The sequence below is a fragment of the Chiloscyllium plagiosum genome, chromosome 2 (assembly GCF_004010195.1).
Source record: "Chiloscyllium plagiosum isolate BGI_BamShark_2017 chromosome 2, ASM401019v2, whole genome shotgun sequence".
NCBI classification, from domain to species: Eukaryota; Metazoa; Chordata; class Chondrichthyes; order Orectolobiformes; family Hemiscylliidae; genus Chiloscyllium; species Chiloscyllium plagiosum.
In genome coordinates, this window is record NC_057711.1 from 113,531,766 (window position 1) to 113,547,374 (window position 15,609).

The 15,609-nt window shown below is 42.6% G+C and overlaps 1 protein-coding gene across 3 annotated transcripts in view; it reads left to right on the forward strand.

Moving 5' to 3' along the window:
• The window catches only part of svep1 (sushi, von Willebrand factor type A, EGF and pentraxin domain containing 1), a 236,178-nt gene that overhangs the window by 110,499 nt on the left and 110,070 nt on the right, over nt 1–15,609 (forward strand). For 2 of the 3 annotated variants that reach the window (XM_043716218.1, XM_043716221.1), the window contains exons 12-20: nt 1,634–1,825; nt 4,584–4,705; nt 5,188–5,299; nt 7,617–7,838; nt 8,738–8,971; nt 10,086–10,247; nt 12,642–12,803; nt 15,041–15,202; nt 15,319–15,404. In XM_043716218.1, the coding sequence (XP_043572153.1) occupies nt 1,634–1,825; nt 4,584–4,705; nt 5,188–5,299; nt 7,617–7,838; nt 8,738–8,971; nt 10,086–10,247; nt 12,642–12,803; nt 15,041–15,202; nt 15,319–15,404 (1,454 nt within the window). The remainder of the gene's footprint in view (nt 1–1,633; nt 1,826–4,583; nt 4,706–5,187; nt 5,300–7,616; nt 7,839–8,737; nt 8,972–10,085; nt 10,248–12,641; nt 12,804–15,040; nt 15,203–15,318; nt 15,405–15,609) is intronic. The other variant, XM_043716222.1, reaches the window with a different exon arrangement.

The window sequence follows — 15,609 nt, forward strand, 5'->3', positions numbered from 1 at the left end:
ATAGTATCGGTTGTTCTTGTGCAACTCCGCATTATAGAAAAATTGCACATTAGAGACAGTATTTAAAGTGTTGGTGATGTAATCCTATTACAGTCAATACATGTTTTTAAAATTCGCACTTTAGAAACTGTGTCCCCAATTCATCCATCGCATAACAGTGAATTCACATTAATGAATCACGTATTATATCAGAACAACCTGTTAGAACAACAGTTAGAAGAACAGAAAAGCATAACATTTTCTATAAAGTGATGAATCTGCGGGCCCATGTACACTACTCATAGTTTCATATAGTTACAACACAGAATTAGGAAGCAAAACACATATTGTTGACCTTAATTACAACAGCTTGGAACATAAATGTAAGAAAATCTTTACTACAATTATATAGGCCTATCATGGGGCCATCTTTAATGGATGACATGGTGGCTCAGTGGTTAGCACTGCAACTTCACAACATCAAAACCTCGATTCGATTCCAGTCTCAGGTGACTGTCTGCGTGGAGTTTCTCTTCATGTCTGTGTTAGTTTGTTCTGAGTATTCTGGTTTCCTCCCACAGTCCAAAGATGTGTAAGTTTGGTGGATTGACCATGCTAAATTGCCCCGAAATGTCCAGGGGTGTGCAGGCTAAGTGGCTTAGCTGTGGTAAATGGGGGGCTACAGGGACAAATGCAATGCTCTTTGGAGGGTTGGTACAAACTCAGTGGGCCAAATGGCTTCTTTCCACAATGTAGGAATACTATGACATCTGGAGTTCTTTGTAGTTTTGGTCTCCTTGCAGGGATTCCAGGGATGAGAGGGTTGTCTTGGGAAGGGAAGACTGCCTCTCAGTGTCTACTCTGTACAATCTTAGAATTTGAATGAGATCATCTCTAGCTCTTTCAAACAGCACAGAAAACACAGCCAGCCTACTCAATCCCCACTTACAAGACAACCCTCTGTCCAAGCTGCCCTCTTGAACTGCTGCAGTCCTTCTCTAGAGGAGGTGCTCACATTTTGCTTCCCCTCTGAGTCATTTTGGGTCTCAATACTTGACATAAACTCAATAAAGATAACAAAGTAAAACATTTCTCACTGATGCTGTCTTTTCACCTAAAAGAACCCTTAATTGACATTTCAGGTGCCACCTAAATGTAATTAATGTTTTTTCAGGCTGTGTGTGATGTTTGGTGTGATCACATTGATCGCCTGGTTCACTGATTTCCCTGCGATATTGAGGAAGAAAGCTTCTCTGAACCTTCTCTGGATGAGGATTCCACAGTGGATAGGGAATTCCAGGGTTCAGACCCAGTGATGGTATGAGGCCAATATCCATGTCAGGATGGCATATGACTTGAAGAATAAACTTGGAGATGATTGAGCTGCCATGACTTTGTAGCCTTTGTCCCTCTCAGTGGTAGAGAGCAAGTATCAAAGTAATGACAGTCAGTTGCAGCAGTGTTAATCCTGCATACTGCAAGCACAGTACATTGGAAATTGACTTGGTGGGTAGTAAGACCAGAAGCAAGAACAAAGACCCAATTTTTGAGCTTCTTCAGTGTCACTGCAGCTGCACCTATTCAGATGAGTAGTGAAAATACATGGTAAAGACTCTGGAATGTCAATCCCTGATACACCTATTTTCTTCACTAGACACAGTTTGCGGAGTACCGTTCACTCCTCTGAATGGAGGCTTCTCTTGTGTTGCTGATGACCTGCGTGTGAACTGCACTCTGTTCTGCTTCGATGGATATGGACTTGCTGTCGAATCCATTGAGAATTATTATTGTGCTCACGATGGCTTGTGGATTCCAGCTGCCTCATCTGTGAGGCCTGATTGTTCTGGTAAGTGACATTCGCTAGACAGAACTTTCTATTGATCGAACATTCCTTTCATAATGTGCACAACATAGTTGGCCAAATGGTTTTACCAGCAGTGTTAATAGTAAACAATAGTAATCCCAAAAGGATGGGTGAACATCTCAAACTTAAAATTCATTTCAGCTCTATCATTTGTCATTGGAAAAGTATTGATAGTGGATTAGATTTCACAGTTTTCATAGGGAGGCAAAATAGAAAGTGAGTAGTCCCACTCCCGCCATCTCAACTCAGCGAAACTAACATTGCTACCTTTGTGCTACGTTGTCAAAGCAGAATGAGACCGAAAGCTTTGTGGGACATCTGTACTCTGTCTGTATGAATGACCCTGAGTTCCAGTTGCTTGCCTTGAGATATACCATCTTGCTTTCACACCAACATTTCTGCTGCAGTGCTCCGATAAAGCCCCACACAAGCTGGAGAATAGCATCTCATGTTCTACTAAGGCACTTTCCAGCCTTTACAGTTCATTAACTTCAGAGCATGAACACTGTCCTCCAGTTGAATATACCTTCTTCTCCCTTCCCTTATATGCCTTGTTTGCGCGGGTTTGCTATCAGCAGAGCTGACCTATTTTCTACCATTCACACCTACCATTAATGCCTATTCTTCATCTATAGCTCTCCTCTATCACTGTTAGGACTCCCTTTGTCTTTTGCTCTGGGCACACTCACTGTCTATACCATTTGCTCCTCCTCCTCCTCTGCCAATAGCATATAAAGCATCATTTTCCATTCAGTTCTGAAGAAGAATTACATCAGACTCAAAATGTTAACGCTGTTGTTCTCACCATGGATGTTGCAAGACTGAGTTTCTTCAGTACTTTCAGCTTTTATTTCAGATTTCCAGCACCCACAGTACTTCACTTTTATTTGAGTGATTTTGTGCAGATTGGGCAATTGCTGCTGATACTGTAATTGCACTAGATTTTCACGTAAAGCCTCAGCGTGAATTAATGTTTGGTGATCAGGAGCAAGACTCCTATCTTAAATACAGAGCAATGCCACCCTGGTTCTGCTGTCCACATTGACTGCAAATTAGATCTTCAACAGGTAACCTTTCTGCCTCCATTTCCTGCTGCTGTTGGTTGAACAAGCGAGAATGTGACTGGCACAATGGAGTTGGGTTTGGATGTGGTGGGTCAGGGAATTCTGGGAAATGACGAGAAACATGTCAAAGCAGCATGCCCCTGGACATTTACCAGGGGTAGCATTGCAGAACCAAAAGCCACCTATCAGACACTGGATGCGAAGCTGACTAAGGAAAATGATGAAGCCATTGGGCTCAATATATCTGCATCTTTCCTGGAGGTTGCGGGTCCCATCGTGGTGTATATGGCTGGCCAGCTCACTGAAGGCAACATTTAGCTGTTTAATTATGTGAAACTCAGCTCACTGTGCTTCATAATACTGTGATACATAGATAAGCTGCAGAGCTGGGCTAATGGAGTTTAATGCGGACAAGTGTGAGGTGATTCACTTTGGTCGGAGTAACCAGAATGCAAAGTACTGGGCTAATGGTAAGATTCTTGGTAGTGTAGATGAGCAGAGAGATCTCAGTGTCCATGTACACAGATCCTTGAAAGTTGCCACCCAGGTTGATAGGGTTGTAAAGAAGGCATTCAGCGTTTTAGCTTTTATTAATAGAGGGATCGAGTTCCGGAACCATGAGGTTATGCTACGGCTGTACAAAACTCTAGTGCAGCTGCACTTGGAGTATTGTGTAGTGTTAGATAGGGTGGACAGGGAGAGCCTTTATCCAAGTATGGTGACGGTGGGCACAAGGGGGCATAGCTTTAAATTGAGGGGTGATAGATATAGGACAGATATCAGAGGTAGTTTCTTTGCTCAGAGAGTAGTAAGGGTATGGAATGCTTTGCCTGCAACGGTAGTAGATTCGCCAACTTTAAGTACATTTTAGTTGTCATTGGACAAGCATATGGACATATATGGAATAGTGTAGGTTAGATGGGCTTCAGATTGGTATGACTGGTCGGCGCAACATCGAGGGCTGTAATGTTCTATGTTCTATGTTCTATAAGTTAGGCCTAGATGTTGACTCAGAGAAAAGCCACCAGAAGAGGAGCTGGAAGGCAGTCAAAAGCACTGCATTGCCTGTACGCTTCGAAACTAGTATTTTCTCTGCATTGCTGTGAGGCAAATCAAACAGTAAAATAAGTTACATTACCCGTGACAGGAGGAACCAGCAGATTTGCATGGGATCAGTAAATAGTCAGACAACTGGCTCAGCCTGTCATTGCAGTGGTTACCATTCAAGCACTGAGTGTTGTGAGTTATCTAAATCATTCTGGTTCCCTTCCTCCTCCCTTCTGTCAATTTTATTTGCCTTTTGTCCCTCTAAGGTCCCTGCGGTTTTACTGAAATTGCAGCCAGAGAGCAGGGCTGCTAGTCTTCCTCACATCCTGATTAGTTCTTCATAATAGGGATCAGAAAATACTTTCATTATCTACTAATCATACACCAGGTTATAATCCAAGAAGTTTTTCTTTACTTTGTCCACCCCAGTCTGACACCAGCACCTCCACATCATGGCTACCTACCAATTGACCAGCTCCAGTTAAACTGAGCCAAAGGACACCATCAAAATGCATGAGGTCAGGCTCTGGGCATGATCCGCATGTCAGGTTCCTCACTCTCAGGGCAAAATTTTCAAGCTGACTCGAGCTCTTGAACTGAGCACCCTCTTTCTTTTTGACCCATTGCAGTGGAACGCTTTGGGAATAACGGCCAGAAGAAATTTGAGGTACAGTACAATGTAAATCGATGTGATGACTTCACCCTGTTGGATAACTTCGAGAGGACTTTCGGCAATGCCTTAGCTGATACGGTAAAAACCCTCATATCAGTACAGCAAAGTCATGTGGTGTTGGAAAATTATCTATATTCTATCCTTGCCTGTATAGAAGGCTTCGAATAGAGCCAAATATCTCATAAAGAGAAATTCAAAGGAACAAAATAAACTTAAAGGAGCATCTTAAAGGAGAAGAGAGAGGTAGAGAGAGAAGGATGTTTAACGAGGGAATCCCTGAGCTTAGGGTTTAGGAAACTGAAAACACAGCCACACATGGTGGAGCAATGAAAGCTGATGATGGGCTAGAGGCTAGAATTGGAGGGATGCAGAGGGTTATGGGCCTGGTGGAGGTTGTGACTAAATTATGCCCAACCTGTAAACACTGTGATTATTGAAGAGGTTTATGTTCATGTATACTATCCTGTGACATTAATACAGTCACTGGCAGATTTCTTGACAGCCCTGATTGTTCTGAGGTACTGAAGTGACATTGTCTTTTCTTTTTAAAACATCTTTAGGTTCCTTCCCTGTGTAGTGACGATAATGATGTTGAATGTAATGTGGAAGATTCACCCAAAGCACAGTGCCTGGAGTACAATTATAACTATGACAATGGTTTTGCCATCATTGGTATGATATCTGACTTGTCTCCTTTATAATGCATGCATTGCCCAGTGTCCCAACCCAAGATGTAAGGTGATGGGGAGAGAGGTGGAAAATGGGAATGGGGCTGAAGCATCATTTTGGGCTTTGTGTCTGTGTTTCAGATTGGTTAACAAGAAAACAGGAATGTAGCAAACAGGAGTAGGCCATTTAGCTCTTCAAACCTGCTCTGCCATTCAACAAGACCATGGCAGATGCACACCATAATTCACTTTGCTGTGGTATCCTCATACCCCTCCACTGTCACAAAAGTGTCCAAAAAGTCTAGCGATCTCAGCCTTGAATATACAACTAAGAATCCACAGCCCTCTAAAGTAAAGAGTTCCAAATATTCCAAATCTCTGAATCAAGGTAAGTCTGCCCATCCCAATCTAAATGGCTGATATCTGAGTCAGTGAGCACATTCTACAATCTGCAACTGGAGGAAGCACCTCTCTGTTTAACCCATGAACAGTTTTAGACATTTCAATGCGATCACCTCTCATTTTCATAAGCTTTCGGGTACACTGACTCAGTCCACACTATGTTTCCTCACGAGATAAATCCCCTCATGCCAGGAAGCAATCCAGTTAATCTTAGTTGACCTTAGTTGCATGTGTACTACAATGATTCAAGAAGGCAGCTCATCACCACCTTCTCAAGGATGACTAGGATTGAGCAAGCAATGCTGGTCAGCTAGCAACACCCATGTCCCCTCAAGAGAATTAAAAATAAATTTGCACTTCCTCTAAGACAACTCTATTCCTCCCTAGCTAAGGAGACCAAAGTTGTACATAATAAAAGACTGAGATGCAGCTCCCCGCATCCTCCTGCATCTCCCTTACCCCCCCACCACAGCTTCTAGTTTCCTAAGCTCCAGTAAGGAGTTGGAGGGGAAATGGCAGACAGATACAAATTTGCCCTATTGGGGATTGAAATGGGTGCACCTAGACCCTGCTCTTAATGACTGGTTTCCAGAGAGGAACTGGAGAAGGGACCTGAAAGCTGCCAGTCCCCCTGTCTCACTTAGGATTGGATCCTAACAGACTGGATATGTGGAAATGAATTAAATAGCTTATGGTTTCACGATCTGAAAGGGGTTACTTACTAATTTGAAGATTTCTACAGCTATTAAAAGCCCTGGTTAGAGCCCATTGGGAATACTGTCTTCAGTATTGAGTGGAAAATCTCAGAAAGGTTCAATTATCCTGAGATGAGGGTGGCGTAGATTCACTAAAATGACACTGGAGTTAAAAGAGTGAAACTTTAAGGACAGGTTGATATACTAGACTTGTATTCCTTTATGTGTAGAAAATCAAAGAATGATCTAATTAAGGTGCTTAAGATTAGCAAAGATTCCCTAATGGAAACAGGCTCTTCAGCCCAACAAGTCCACACCGACCCTCCGAAGAGTAACCCACCCAGACCCATTCCCCTACCCTATATTTATCCCTCACTAACGCGCCTAACATTATGGGCAATTTAATATGGCCAATTCACCTGACCTGCACATCTTTGGATTGTGGGAGGAAACTGGAGCACCCGGAGGAAACCCACACAGACCTGGGGAGAACATGCAAATTCCACACAGATAGTCGCCCGAGGTGGGACTCAAACCCGGGTCCTTGGCACTGATTAAGGGAGTTGATAGGATTGACAGAGAAGACCTCTTTCTTCAGGTGAAAGGAGAAGAGCGGAAATCTTGAATTTTCTTCCAGATCCAGAAGCTATTGAGATTGGTTGTTGATTGAAAATTTCAAAACTCATATTTTTGTTGCTAATTATATTAGAAATTCCAGAATCAAGACTCGCTTTGGATGGATGACAGTTATGACTGAGTTGAATGTGGTACAGACTCCAGGGGCTGAATGAGATAAAAGGTAGGGGGGAGGGAATTTGGGGGAGGGGCGCTGGGAATACGATAGGTTGGCACACCAGCCTCATTCCTGTAGAAGGGCTTATGCCCGAAACGTCGATTCTCCTGCTCCTCGGATGCTGCCTGGCCTGCTGTGTTTTTCCAGCACCACATTTTTCAACTCTGGTACTCCAGCATCTGCAGTCCTCACTTTTTCCAGGGGCTGAATGGCCACCTCTGTTGCTACATTATCCAGGTTTAGTTAACTTGAGCTGAGACTACTTCCTCTTCTAACAGCCTTTCCTCAACTAGTCCCATTGGATTTTCTTTAAATGTTAGGCATGTTACTAAATAGCTCTATTGCAAATTTCTCCTCAAAATTAATGTTTTCTTGATTCTAGCAATAAGCAGTGATCATCACTAACTAGGAAAACATTCTGTTGCCATCAGGACCAGAAATATGGGGAGATAATTATGAGCCACTGAGCGAAATGGAATACTCTTATGAGCCAGTGAAAGCCTCCAGATTACAGAAACGGTCACACAGACAGAAGGCTTTAACTGCAGCTCCTGATCTGCCTTCTCTGAAGACAAAGACGCAATCTAAGCAGAGAGTTAGCTTCAACGTTCCAGAGACAGACCAGAAAATCCACCTGGCATTTAATATCAGTGGTAGGTATGCAACAGGGGTTGGTTCACACACTATCCAGAATTATCCAAGAGTCTCAGATAAGGAAAGATTTAATCGCCAGAGGGGCTGCTGCTGATAAGTTTTGGTGAATTGACCCTATGACAAAGGGATGCATTCATTGTTTAAATTCTTTGAACAGTCTTGTTTACTAGTTATAATCATATCATAATTGGGGGAAGTGACAACTTGATTGAAGCTGAAGAAATGTCCGATTGGATAATAAAGTCTTGTGTCTCGATTAACATAAAAGGTAGAGCATCCCAGTGATAGATGTGTTGATGAATTGTATAGGCAGGACATTAGAGAATGGGGTCTGTGCCTCTGTAAGTGTTTCTCACACCCTTGTGTTTCCATTAGCATCCTGCAAATTCTTTTCTTGCAATTCTTACAGATTCTGTCTTTGGCCTCAATTGAAGCTGCCACTCCCAAATTCAGAGGCAATGTTTTCCAGATCCTAATTCCACCAGGTTTGACTTCATGCCCCATCTGGCTCCTCTGCTGTTCACCATAAATCAGTGTCCTTTGATTCTTTATCATTCTCAAAATGGACACAGTTTCTTTCTGTATACTGTTCAGATGCCTCATGATTTTGAATACCTGCATCAAATCTCCTCTCAACTCCTCTAAGAAAACAGTTTCTCCACTTTATCCATGTCACTGAAGTCCTCCAACCCTGGAATTATTTTCATTCATCTTTTCTGCTCCCTCTCCAATGTCTTCACACCCTTCCCAAATTGTGGTGCCAGGAATTGAGTGCAATGCTCTAGTTGAGGTCCAACAGACGTCATCTACAGATTCAAGCTGTTTCTGTAAGCAATGATATGTGTGAGCACATGAAATCAGGCAGTGACAATATTTTCCTTATCTTTCCAATTTGCAGCCAGTGTAGCATTGCCAGATAACAAAAATGAAACGGCAGAATCAGATAATCAAAAGCGACTCTTTCACACTTTGGACCATGTTGTGAGACGACTGAAGAGGGCATTGGACAGCGACCCACTTTACCAATTCTCTTTTGCCTCTGAGGTGGTTCAGTCAGACAGCAAATCACTGGAGAGCAGCAAAGCAACTTTGTTCTGCAGACCAGGCTCAGTGTTAAAGGAACGTATGTGTGGTAAGTATTCAGAGGGTAAATACTATAATTAAATTGAAATACTGTTGATGGAAAGGAGCATCTTCTGGATTTAGTCAATTTGACCTCAAGTCTTCATGTTTGTCATATCCTTTTTCTTTCTGCCCATTTTCTTTTCTATCATTTTAAATTAAATCTCCCAATTAATTTCCCCACTGCACCACTGTCCTCCACTACATCCCATTGTAGTTCATCTCTGCTCAGTATTTCCACAGTAACGCTGGAATCAGGATTATGTAACTCCTGCCTCCTCTAACGTCTGTCCATCATCTACAGTTTACAAGTCATGAATGCACTGGAATATTCCCACTTGTCTGGATGAGTGCAGCCAACAACATACAAAACACTTGATAACATCCAAGACAAAGCATGCTTAATTACTTAGTGCCATGTCCCCCAACTTAGAAGTTTATTTCTCTCTACAAGTGCTTAATGGCAATAGTGTTTACCATCCAGAGATGCACGACAGCAAAATGACAAGCCTCTTTCAACAGTATCTTCCAAACCTCTGCCATCCCAAAGGACAATGGCAGCAGACAGCAGCATGGCAACTCTACTGCCTTCATATTGGCTTCTATGTTGCACATCATCCTTGGAACTATACTGCCATTCGTTTATTGTCATTGAGTGCAGTACCTTGAGCCTGAAATGATGATGTTCCAGAATTAAAAGAGCTGCCTATTGGAAAGAGGTTTGGTTGTGGAATGCTGCACCACTTGGTTTTAAACAAGACATCAAAACAAGGCCTGTCCATCTGCTTGAGTGGATGTAAAAGGGCCCATGATAGAAATTCAAAGAAAATGATTTCCCTGGAATGTTTATCTCTCAAACAGCATCTCAAAAACCAATGATCTGGTCATTAGCACAATCTGAAGGCTTGCAGTACATCAATTGTCTGTCATGTTTCCTCCTTTACAGACATAACTGCACTTTAATGTGTACCTCACTGGCTGTAAGGTGTCCAGCGGACATGAAATAAATGCAAATGTTTTTAGAAATTTTCTTTGAACACTATTCAAATAAATGGAAGACTTGATTTACAATTGTTCTTCATGCTTTCTCCCTTCCCTGTGCAAAATAAAACCACATTTTGCAGTGAATTGCCCAGTGGGGACATATTACTCATTGGAACATCATGCTTGTGAAAGCTGCTGGATCGGGTCCTATCAGGATGAAGAGGGACAGCTGGAATGCAAGATGTGTCCCCCTGGCACTTCAACTGAATACCTACATGGCAGGAGCACTGATGAATGCAAAGGTGAGGGAGATGACATTTTACAGATGTTTTCCTGTATAAAGCTTTAACCATGGGTACACATTTAACAGCAAGCAATGCAAAGGTCCACCTCCATTCTGGATGATTAATCACATATGTTCTCTTTCTAACTCTCATCCCATTAGTTGCACAATATGTCCAATTAAAAATAGATCAAACTCTTCATTGCCAGCTTAATTTTCAGTTGAACACCCTTTCTTAAGAAACCTCCAACACTTAGATTTCTAATCACCTAAAGTGAAAAAGGATCTATTCTTCATGCCAATTATGACATTTTTCTCCCAGGTATGTCCTTGAAATCAATTTTCAATTCTCGCTGACTACAGGACAGTCCTCGAGGGTTGGCAACCCAAGGGCAATTCTTATTTCACATGCACAAACTCTGACGCTGCTCCAATCTTCAGAGTCTCCAGTCAGATGAGCTTGATGATGAGTGGTTTGTTCTTATAGGTCAGGGACACAAGATAGGACATATTCATCACAGAACAGAAGGAGGCCATTCAGCCCTTTTTGTCTTTTGCTAGCTCTTTGAAAACCCTCTTTGAATTGACTACAGGGTGCCCATCAACTGCTGAAAGGTTGATGCAATCGAAAGGTCCATCTCCAATTCTTGAACTCTGTGGAGTTCAGTGATCTGACAATGGTGGGCCATGGCGTTTAGTCTCAACAGATTATTAAATCTTGATGTCTTCAAACTTGTTCCACAATGCTTCCTGTAACATATGGCATATGTATGTCATATACAATGTATGGGTTGACGGTGCACATCAGTCATTATGTGTTAACCAACTAACTTTACCAGTTCTACTAGCCTTTTCTCCCCATCTGTCTATAAGAGGAGTCAAGACTACTTTTCCAGATCTCACTGAATATGCCCATTTGTTTCCTGGGTGGACAGTAAGTTGTAGGATTTAAGCTTCAGCCAGGCTGTCATATCCACCATTGTCAGCCAATTAAACTGGATATTGTCTATCTGATTGTATAATCTTTCTCATTGTGTAGGTGAATTCACAATTTACAATATTGCAGAGAGGTGGGAGGAAGTTTGAATTGCTCAATAAATCCCATGCTCTTTGGTCTTACTCCTTGAACATTGGGTATGAACTTCCTCTTAACATTGGCAAAAAGTAGAGAGAGTTTCACGTTACTCAATATTTGACTGCGCTGCAGCTAACCCAGGAGTGCTTGGGCCATATACCAGTACTTCATTAGAATTCCTGATGAAGGGCTTCTGCCCGAAACGTCAAATTCTCTGCTCCTCGAATGCTGCCTGACCTGCTATGCTTTTCCAGCACCACCCTAATCTTGACTCTAATCGCCAGTATCTGCAGTACCCACTTCTGTCATATACCAGTACATCAAGTGGCAAAATGTTTAAATCCTAAACATGACATCCCCTCCCATAGAGAGTGAAATAAGTTGGCAAGGATGGGTCACAAAGACTGTGTTGCAGGGAAGGTGAATGGGCATGAGTTCCGAGGGTGAGACAACTGTTAGTGCTTATGCTTAAACCTCAACTCTGAGTTGAATCAGGCCTTGTGCATCCTCCCACCTTTGCACTCATTCCCAAGTGACCTATTCTAGAGAATCCAGCCATCCCAGGATAAAAATTCCCATTTCTGGACACTTTCTCCAGGTCAGGTTTCCAGAGGAATTGTCTTAACTCCACTCTCCTGACCCAGGAATAAGAATTCAGTCCTCTGCAGTCAAACACCTGGGACCCAGGATAATTGAAGCACACAGTTCAAGATAGTCTCAACTCCCTCAACACAGAGTCATAGAGTGATACACCACAGAAACAGACCCTGTAAGATCTGCATTTTTATTTTTTTTGTCAAATTCCTTTGAAAGTAAACCTCAAGTTTGAATACCTCTTTTAATTTCCAACTGTGCTACTTTGAGAGAGCCTTAACATTATTGGGTACAGCCAATTAGATTAGATTACTTACAGTGTGGAAACAGGCCCTTCGGCCCAACAAGCCCACACCGCCCCGCCGAAGCGCAACCCACCCATACATTTACCCCTTACCTAACACTATGGGACAATTTAGCATGGCCAATTCACCTGACCTGCACATCTTTGTACTGTGGGAGGAAACCGGAGCACCCGGAGGAAACCCACGCAGACACGGGGAGAACGTGCAAACTCCACACAGTCAGTCTTGGGCATTGTGATCATCTGGAGCATGTGAGATCTTGCATAAACTGAAGGTTGCATTTCTCAACATTCCGACATTGACAACGACTTGATGGCTGTTATGTCATGCTGAAGTCATGACAGGCACAATGCAAGTTGCAAGTAATTTGAAAATTTCAGGTATCCCATTCTACAAGCTATGTTGCCATACATTGACTTCTGTTCTCTTGCTGTGTTAGGTCAATGCAAACCTGGAACATACTCTTCAAACGGCCTGGAGATGTGTGAATCTTGTCCATTGGGAACTTTTCAGCCAGCATACAGTGCAAAGAGGTGCCTTCTGTGCCCAGACGAGTTGACCACAGTGAAAAGAGGAGCCATTGAAGATTCTGAGTGCGGAGGTACATCTCAAAAAGTCCTAGAATATTTATACAACCAACACCTCACTCCCTCCCCACTTTTTAAATGAGGCTAGCCACTTGTGAAATGACTGTTTATATATTTATTGGTTGAAGATGCTCATTTCATTTGTTGCACTTATTCAAGTGATAACATTGGCAGAATGTCTATTGAAATCAGGCAACCACATCACCTTCATTTTAAAGAAATTCTGACTGGCATTCTACCAGTTCAAAAACTTTACTGTGCCTTTGCTGCTGCTGCACTTCTGAGTGTTTTGCTTCAGTTTAAAATAAGTACATGAATATCTGTATTGAAACAATATAGGGAGGCATTTAGTGGAAAATCATTATGTTTATGTGCAATACTGTTAAGAAAACATATCTCAAAATGTTGATATCGAACCCCTACAGTGTGGAAGCAGGCCATTCAGCCCATTGAGTCCATACTGGCCCTGGAAAGAGCATCCAACCCAGACCTACCCCCTATCCTTTAACCCTGAATGTCCTATGGCTAACCCTGCACATCATGGGCGGCACGGTGGCACAGTGGTTAGCACTGCTGCCTCACAGCGCCAGAGACCCGGGTTCAATTCCCGCCTCAGGCGACTGACTGTGTGGAGTTTGCACATTCTCCCCGTGTCTGCGTGGGTTTCCTCCGGGTGCTCCGGTTTCCTCCCACAGTCCAAAGATGTGCAGGGTCAGGTGAATTGGCCATACTAAATTGCCCGTAGTGTTAGGTAAGGGGTAAATGTAGGGGTATGGGTGGGTTTCGCTTCGGCGGGTCAGTGTGGACTTGTTGGGCCGAAGGGCCTGTTTCCACACTGTAATCTAATCTAATCTAATCATGGGCAATTTAGCATGGTCAGTCCACCTAACCTGTACATCTTTGGATTCTGGGAGGAAAACAGAGCACCCAGAGGCACAGAAGAATGTACAAACTCCACACAGCCTGAGGGTAGAATTGAGAACCTGAGTCCTTGGTACTGTGAGGCAGCAGTGCTAACCGCTGAGCCACTGTGCCACCCTGTTTAAAAGAACATTGTAGAATGAATCTTGGAGGAAACATGCCAAGTAGTTGGATTCCACAAGTTAGAAAATAATCTCAACTCAGGCAAACGCACAGCTAATGCATAGGTGTTTGCTTGAACGCGAATGTACCTTTAATATTTGCTCATGACAATCCCATTCTCTCCACTGATTATGGAATGAGAGAAGTTCCTCTTGTCTCTTTGTCCTTCGAGTAATTTCATTTCCCTGCTTATGATCAATATTGAAAAACTAAATGTGAATCTGAGTTTCCCCATAATTTCATCACCTTGGTTGAAGCTTTGTTGGTTTAAGTTTAAGTTGGGCACAGTGTTATTCATTCAATACTGCAAATGTTACACAGACTCCTTAAATCCCAAACCAGCAGAAACAGTTCCAGAAAATATCTCCGCCAGCTCAAAAACTTCAATATTGACTGTGGCTCCTTTACTCGCAGTGCTTCAATTTTGAAGGGCCCACCTCCTTTGGCAGTGCTGTTGTCATGGTAATGAAGGCAAAGGCAGGCCAATACCAAAGGTTCCCTAAACATTACTGGGCTGATGGTGGTGGTTGATGGGTCTGGAGAGAGGGGTGCTGTTGCAGTTACAAAACGTTTTGAATTCCGAACTTAACCCAGTTTTCCAAACCCACCAGACCAGCTGCATATTTGTTTGTATTTAATAAAGATAAATTCACCATAGTTTCACCACACCACTGGACTGCTCTCTCATTAGAGAGACAATTGGTTGTGTTTAACCTGAGGATCACCATGCCTCAGGCAAAGGTAGAGTTTGAGAAGGAGAATTTTTCATGGTAACTGCAGCCAGTGCAGGAATTGAATCCACAATCTTGGGTTTTAAGACTTTTAAGAGTTGACTTCAATTCTTGAAACTCCAAAACTTGAACTTTGCCAGGCACTATTATTATTATTCATGGGATTCAGGAGTTGAGCCATAAGTATCCAGCTTATTTATAGATTCTTGCCATATATTGTGTTTCAGTATCAAGACAAATCCAGCTTAAGCTGTGTACGATTTAATGAATAATGTTCTGACAGATCCGTGATAGTTCCTCATTTGAATTGAAACTTTGAAAAGTAAAGACTCTTAAAAGCAATGTAAGATGACACAAATAGTGAGCTGCTTGTGATTTAATGTGACAAAATAAGGACAATGAATTTTGAATTGCTACCTTTTCTTCCCAATGCCCAGTGCCATGTTCTGCAGGACATGTTTCACGCTCTGGTATAATGCCTTGCTACCCTTGTCCCAGAGATTATTATCAGCCTGATTCAGGCAAGTCATTCTGTCTCGCTTGTCCATTCTATGGTACAACCACCATCACTGGAGCCACCTCCCGAAGTGACTGTTCTGGTAAGGAGAAAACATCACAACATTGTTTCCAATCCAACTGTCCTGTTGACAACAGTCAAGATGACAGAGAAGGCTGGAAAACAAAAATGAAAGAAACAGTTTGTTTTTTTCCCAAGGTTTCAACTCTGGATATATAGTGGAGTCAGCAAGTCAACTCATACCAACACCGCTGGAGAAGAAATCGATGCTTGTAGCAAATCAGGTATGAATTAACAGGATCGCTCTTAAGATTGCACATTGTAAAGAAAACAATACTGTATAAGAAAAGGGAAGACAAAAAGACCATCAAACCAATCTCATCCACTTGTCATCCAGTCCCTCATCCACGTGCCATCCAACGCCTTCACTCACCTCCCAACGAAACCCTCACCCATCACCCATCAAAACTCTTTCACCCACCTCCCATC